Here is a 7,137-nt window from a genome sequence, read left to right on the forward strand (position 1 = left end):
TCTCAGCCTGTTGCTGCTCTTGAAATGCATTATCAGAGGAAAGGACCCCTGCAGCAAGGGGAGAGCCCTCTGCTCCAAAGCCTGGGCACTCCTGTAGCTTTTGTACTATCCAGGGACTGCATGCCCTTCTCCCTGCCTGCAGAGCACGCAGGAAGAGAAGCAGATCCCTGCAAACAAGCTGGGAGTGAAAGCTGGCTCTTGATTCTGGACATTGTTCAAGCACTGCTGTTAGATAGACATTCCTCCCAGTTCAGGCAGACCGCATCCCACTGGGTGTACTGGTCAGGAGGGGTTTGCCCTGGTTTACCTAAGGGAGTCCCTGTGGATGCAGTAGGGACCAGGCCATGGAGGAGACTACAGAGAGCCCTTCCAATTCTTCCCCAGCAAGGTGGGCTACAAGAGCCCAGCTGAGCAAGCAGTCTCCATAGCCAAATTGATTATTTTTAGCAGTCTGGCGAATGGCAAAGCAAGGACAGTTCATTCTGAAAGGTATTTCCATGCCTGCCTGAATACTGAGGAGTTTCGTGCAGGTCTGAGATGCTGTCAGAGCCCCGTGGTCTCTGGAGGGAGGTGACAGAGGGATCTATGTGTGCAGGCCTAGAGCAAACCTGCGATCAGAGACTGGGTCAGCTGCTCTGGGAGAGCCTACACGGGGAGTCAAGAGCTGTCCAAAAGCAAGAGAGGTTTTAGCAGTGGAGGGGAACAGCCCTCAAGCTGTGCCCAGACTGATCTTGATGGCTCTGCAGCTCATGCAGCTTCTTCTGTTTTCAGGATGAACTCTCCCACATTAACGCTCGGCTCAACATGGGCATCCTTGGATGTGAGTACGATGGGCTTTTCATCCTCTCAGGCTGGGTCTGGGGGGATGGCCCATTGAGCCCTCCTAGGCGTGTTCACAGCTGTCTCTGGGTGCAGCAGTGATTTGTTCAAAGGATCACCGCTGCTGTAGGAGGAAAACACTGGTGGGACAGTGGGCCAGAAGCAGTGGCTGCAGGGGAGCTCGGGGCGCTGCAGGGTTCAGAGCTGCAGGGGGAGATGTCAAGTGGACTCTGCGTCTCTGCCCTACGAGGTGCAGCCCGGGGGTTGCAGCAGCGAGATGACTCCTGGGGCTCAAAGCAATGCAAAGTCTGTAAGGGTGGGACATGAGAGCCCCCAGCCACACTGCGAGGGCCTCATGGTCCCTTCTGGCCTGCAATGGTGTCCAGTGCAAGGAGGACCTGTGGGACCAGTGCAGGGGGCTCTGTCTCCCCCAGACTCACCCTGACGTGGCCCAGCACCACTCTCCCACCTCTCACCTGCCCTCTTGTTCCTGCAGCCTATGACCCTCAGCAGATCTTCAAGTGCAAGGGGACCTTCGTGGGACACCAGGGCCCTGTCTGGTGTTTGTGCGTTTACTCCATAGGAGATTTACTCTTCAGTGGCTCCTCAGACAAAACCATTAAGGTAAGAGCTTGCCTCCTCTGTGTTATCTCCTGCATTTGTAAAGGTGCTCCAGGCGGGACAGAAGCTGGGCTGCGGTTTGTGGGGCGGGGGGATGGCACTTCCCAAAGTTTCTCCCAAAGAATCTTAAATGATTCTTTGCAGTTCCAGTTGGGCAAAATTCTCTGCAAGCAGACGCTATGTGACAGTGAAACTGAGAGATAAATAGTGGTTTTTGCAAAGCCCTGATTTAAAAATCTCATTCCTGCTGCTACTGGTTTTGCTTTATATGGTGTTGAGGGCATTCCAGCCTATTTCAGCCTCTCATTTTGTTTTCCCTTGTTATAAAAAGTCATCTTGGAAAAAAACCCACATCTTTCCCCCGATCAAATGTGTCCTTTTTCCAGTTTATGGCATGTTTGTTTTTCTTAGTCCTGTTTGCAGTAACTCAAACTGACAGCGCTGCTCCAGTGCAACCTAACCAGCAGTTCCCAATGTCACCACATTGGCTGCTGGTGGCTGCTGGCCGGGCTGGGGAGCCAGCACGACCATCCCTGCCAGGAGCAGAGCTTTGCTTGAGTTTCTTTGAGCAACAGCAAGAGCCACATGGAAGAAAATGGACATTGCTGTGCTTTATTGAAAGAAAACAGCTTTGCCCCCTGTCCTGGCTGCTCTGGGCACCACATTCCCATGTCCCCTCAATACAGAGAGCGGTGTGTGCTCTTGTGATGGCAGAGGAGGCTGTGCTGTGCCACTGAAACCCTAGGACAGGCTGTGAGTTGCTAAAGCAGGAGCCCGAGAGCTGCTTCTCTGGTTGTGTTGTGTTGGCCTGGGCTGTGCAAGGCAGAGCAGGACAGGGCTGATGTGCGCTGCTGGCCAGTGCCTCTCTAACTTCAACCTGACCCTTGGCAGTGCATTTCCTCTCCTAGACAAGCTTCTCTCTGCCCGGAAGGCAGGTGCCCAGGTGACGGCCTGTTTCCTCGTTTCGGTGCTTTTGTGGCGCTGTGACATCCTGCCCGGGTCCCCAGCTGCTCCGTCTGCCCGCCTGTAACCCTCTGCTGACTTGTGTTTCCTGTTAGGTGTGGGATACCTGTACCACATACAAGTGCCAAAAGACCTTGGAAGGTCACGATGGAATTGTACTGGCTCTCTGCATCCAGGGGTGAGTGAAGAGGGAACCCTGCCTCTGGGGAGAGAGGGGGTGAAGCACTGGGGCTCCCAAGTGTGCCCTTATAACTCAGTCCTGCACATGCCACGATTGCACGAGAGACACATCTTGCCTCTCTGCCTTTTAAAAATGGACAAAGCATGTATCTGTCTGCCCCCCCTGCTGTCCTGGCTCCTTTCCCTGGTGACCAGAGGGGTGCCTGGCGTCCTGCTCAAAGTGCCAGCCCAGTCTGGCTTCCCCACAAGACCTGGGCTCCCGTTCCTGGGGTTGCTGCATTCGGCCTTGGCCCAGCGCGGCTGTGGGACGGCAGCTCCTCGCCCAGCACAGTGCTGGGAACGGGCTGGAGCCCTGCACTTGTTGCTCCCCTTCGCTGACCTCCCTTTGTTTTGTGGTGACTTTACAGGAACAAGCTGTACAGCGGCTCTGCTGACTGCACCATTATTGTGAGTACCCAGGACCCCCGCTCTGAAACACGGTTGGGATGTGAGCCCTGCAGCCCAGCCCCAGGCTCTGCCAGAGCAGGGACCTGCATCCTTTTATCTATAAGGCTCTGCAGCTGCTGGTGGTGTAAGACTGATAACCCCTGCGTGCTTTATCCACTGCCTTCAGCCAGGTTACTCGTGGGCTGAATTTGGGGGCTTCCTAGATTTCCTGCTCCCCACTCCTATGGGGTGCTCTGAGCTGATGCAGGGTGCTCAGTCCTGATCAGACCAGGACAGTGGCTCGTACCCTGCCTATTTCCCCTGTGTGTGATGGCCTGCCTCCAGAGGCAAAGAGGAAAGGCTTCAGCAGAAGGGGCCTGCCCCTGTCCCTGCCTCTGCCCCTGCCCCTCACGGGTGCTCTCCTTCTCCTCTGCAGGTCTGGGATATTCAAAACCTGCAGAAAGTGAACACGATCCGAGCGCATGACAATCCCGTTTGCACTTTGGTCTCCTCGCACAACATGCTGTTCAGCGGCTCGCTCAAAGCCATCAAGGTAGAGCTCTCAGGGGCCCCTCTTGGTCTGGCTGGGGACTGATGGTACGAACTGTCAGGCAGCAGTGTCCAAACAGGAAGAAAGTGCAATTGGGTCTGTAGGTGACCTTGTTACTGCGCTCTCCTGAGCCACACATTGAAGCCCAGCTGCACAGAGCAGCCAGCGCTGCAGTGGTTTAGCCCGTGCTCTGTGCTGAAGTCAGAGATGTTCTGGGACCTGGCTGAGGAAACGCTTCTGTTTCTTCTGATGCTAAACCCGAGGCTGCAAGTGGAGTATCTTGGCAGTTCCCCGGTTCCTTGGGCCCCCTTGGACCTGCTCAGACCACTGGGAATTGGGACTGGGGTCCAGAATTGGCTGGGGATGCAGGCTGCCTGTTTGGAAACCCCCTCCAAAAGATCTCGAATCTGCATTCTGTACCTAAAGCGTGCAGAAATCAGGGAACAGCTTTGCAAGTTGCCCTTTAAAGCCTTGGCAAGATTCCCTTGGTTCTGCTTCCAGCTCCTGGTGAGACGGCTTACGGGCCCGTCCATCTGTAAGGAGGCGCATGCTCTTTTCTTTATCGGGGGCCTGGAGTGGCTCAGTTCCCTGGAGAGCGCTCTGGAGGAGCAACGAGACCGCGCTGAGCAGAAGGAGATCTTCGGGCCTTTTGGTTTTGTTGTCCCCAGCCACTTTCTGCCAGATGAGCCGAGCAGGCTGCTTGGAGCCGCGGGGTGAGATCTGTCAATCCCAGGAGCCGTGGGAATGGAGTTTCCTGGGGCTGGAAGTGGAAGTCCAGAGCCGTCCTTTACCATGGATTTGGTTCAGGTTTTCCACGCCCAGGGCTCTGCTAGGGAAGGGTCTGTACCAGTGATAACACAGGCTCCAAACCAGCTCTCCCAGGCCCTCGGGGGAGATGCTTACACAGCAGAGTTATTGTGTGTTTTATCTGGAAGTCAGCGGGTTCAGGTGGTTCCCAGCGGGCAGGAGACCCAGCACGAGGTTCCCCTTTGAGCTGGTGGGACCTGGTGCTGCCTGGGCAGGGCTGGGTCATCACTGCCCGGTCCCACTGACTCCTCCGTGTCTGCGTGTCCGTCTGTGTGTGCTCTATGCAGGTCTGGGATATTGTAGGTACCGAGCTCAAGCTGAAGAAGGAGCTGACAGGTCTCAATCACTGGGTGCGAGCGCTGGTGGCTTCTCAAAACTATCTCTACAGCGGATCTTACCAAACAATCAAGGTGGGACCCCGAGACTCGTGGCAGCTGCAAGCCACGGGCTCTCCCCTTGTCTCCACGTATCAGTATTTGGGTTGGCAGAGCAGGACAAGAGGCAGCTGCTGGGGTTGAGAGCACTGCAGCCGCGTTGCTGCCACGCTAGATTTTACTGCGCCGACTGCACCTCTGCAGGCGCAAAGGCTGGGCCCTGCCTGGTCCTTGGCCGCTAAGATAAAACGCAGCCTCACAGCCACGGTGTCTCACGCTGCCTCCACAGCTGCCGCAGCGTTATCTGTGCAGACAGTCCTGCTGATAAGAGGGGAAGGTCACTGTCTGGCTGCGGAGCCACCATAAATCTGTGTGTGGTTTCTGAAATGCCCTCGTCTGTTGCGGCTCAGGCTTTGATGAACAGTTCACCTGGGTGACACAAGGGAACTGGAAGTTGAGCTCCTCACTGCTAATAAATCCTTGTTAATTTGTCTGCGTCGGTTCTTGGTGCTGTGGAGGACTGGGTTGTGTGTGCTCAGGTGTGCGCAGTCTCCCCAGCTTTTTCAGCCTGGATGTCTCAAGCTGGGCAGCTAAATAAGACAGCAGGACTTTGCTCAGCGGTGATGAATGTTCCCAGCCAGACAGATTTGTCTGTAAAGATGTGAGCTGGGCACAAGTGGAGCCAGACTGGTTCTGTGCATGGAGAAGAGCTTCAAGGGAGCTCCCTCCTGGAGCAGGGACCCTGCATGGGTCTCACCCTGCCTCTGCTCCGCCGTCTCTTTCAGATCTGGGACATCCGCAACCTGGAGTGTGTCCACGTGCTGCAGACGTCAGGAGGCAGCGTCTACTCCATCGCTGTGACAAACCACCACATCGTGTGTGGCACCTACGAGAACCTCATCCACGTAAGGGCTGGCTTTGATGTGCTTGTTGGCTTGAGGGTGGGGGAAAGGGACAAGAGATGGGGGCCTGGCTCTGCTTTTATGGCACCCCCAGAGGTGGAAACACCTCTCGAAGGAGAAGTGGGTGGCCTGCAGCCCAGTGCCATCTCCGAGCCCTGCTCTCCTCCCGCAGGTCTGGGATATAGAGACAAAGGAACAGGTCCGCACGCTGACCGGGCACGTGGGTACGGTCTACGCCCTGGCTGTCATCTCCACGCCGGATCAAACCAAAGTCTTCAGCGCGTCGTATGACCGGTCCCTCAGGGTGCGTATGCAGGGCTGTGCAGCTGCGTTTGGCACTGTCCTTAAAGAAGGGACAGCCTTGAGGGAAAGGGAGGACAGGGGGGACATCATCGCTGCACGCCACGTCTCCTCGTGTTTAATTTGTCACCTGGCATGTAGCACCCCCCGTCCCTCCCGGTGCTCTCTTGGCTCACGCCTCCTGTGTGCCCGTAGGTGTGGAGCATGGACAACATGATCTGTACCCAGACGCTGCTGCGACACCAGGGCAGCGTCACTGCCCTCGCCGTCTCCAGAGGCCGCCTCTTCTCGGGCGCCGTGGACAGCACTGTAAAGGTTGGTTTCCTCAGGCTTCTCTTTGATGGTTTGGTCGCTTCCACTACTGGAATTGGGGCATTCAATGAGTTAGGAGCCATCTTTAAACAAAGAAGGGGACGATTTTTGCTACTGTGTTCAGTTCTGGGCCCCTCACTAGAAGAAGGATGTTGAGATTCTGGAGCGTGTTCAGAGAAGAGCCACAAGGATGGGGAGGGCTCTGGAGAACAAGCCTGAGGAGGAGCGGCTGAGGGAACTGGGCTTGTTTAGCCTGGAGAAGAGAAGGCTGAGGGGAGACCTCATCACCACCTACAACTGCCTCAAGGGAGCTTGGAGAGAGGTGGGTGCTGGGCTCTTCTCCCAGGTGATGGGGATAGAACAAGGGGAAACGGCACCAAGCTGTGCCAAGGGAGGTTCAGGTTAGAGATAAGGAGGAAGTTCTTTACTGAGAGGGTCGTCAGAAGCTGGAACAGGCTGCCCAGGGAGGTGGTGGAGTCACCATCCCTGGATGTGTTTAAAGAGCAGGTAGATGAGGTACTTAGGGATATGGTTTAGGGGGTAGACAGGAGCGGTTGGACATGGTGATCTCAGAGGGCTTTTCCAACCGAGCGATTCTGTGATACTGTGATTCCCAACGGGTGGGAGGTTGTGGATGCTGAAAGCCCAAAGGGAAGCTCCACGAGAGGATGACGAGGAGCCCACGCAGCCGCTGAGCGATCACTGCCATGGGTTCCTGTTGTCTCTCCCCCACAGGTCTGGACGTGCTAGCGAGAGTGCCACACCGGTCCTGCACACTGAAAGACCAAAACCTCCTCCCCTCCGTCGGCCTGCTGGGTGACAAGCCAACACCACTACAAATAACTGCTGCAGCTCCTCTCTCCGCACCGACCACTGCCCGCTG

The 7,137-nt window shown here is 56.1% G+C and overlaps 1 protein-coding gene across 1 annotated transcript in view; it reads left to right on the top strand.

Moving 5' to 3' along the window:
• TRAF7 (TNF receptor-associated factor 7, E3 ubiquitin protein ligase) overlaps window positions 1-7,004 on the top strand; it is a 19,983-nt gene extending 12,979 nt beyond the window's left edge. The window contains exons 11-20 of the mRNA XM_010187548.1: window positions 772-820; window positions 1,316-1,443; window positions 2,499-2,581; window positions 2,991-3,030; window positions 3,446-3,562; window positions 4,654-4,776; window positions 5,526-5,645; window positions 5,815-5,946; window positions 6,138-6,257; window positions 6,990-7,004. Of these exons, the coding sequence (XP_010185850.1) occupies window positions 772-820; window positions 1,316-1,443; window positions 2,499-2,581; window positions 2,991-3,030; window positions 3,446-3,562; window positions 4,654-4,776; window positions 5,526-5,645; window positions 5,815-5,946; window positions 6,138-6,257; window positions 6,990-7,004 (927 nt within the window). The remainder of the gene's footprint in view (window positions 1-771; window positions 821-1,315; window positions 1,444-2,498; window positions 2,582-2,990; window positions 3,031-3,445; window positions 3,563-4,653; window positions 4,777-5,525; window positions 5,646-5,814; window positions 5,947-6,137; window positions 6,258-6,989) is intronic.
• Window positions 7,005-7,137: the final 133 nt, after the last annotated feature.

The sequence above is a fragment of the Mesitornis unicolor genome, unplaced genomic scaffold, assembly GCF_000695765.1.
Source record: "Mesitornis unicolor isolate BGI_N332 unplaced genomic scaffold, ASM69576v1 scaffold38400, whole genome shotgun sequence".
NCBI classification, from domain to species: Eukaryota; Metazoa; Chordata; class Aves; order Mesitornithiformes; family Mesitornithidae; genus Mesitornis; species Mesitornis unicolor.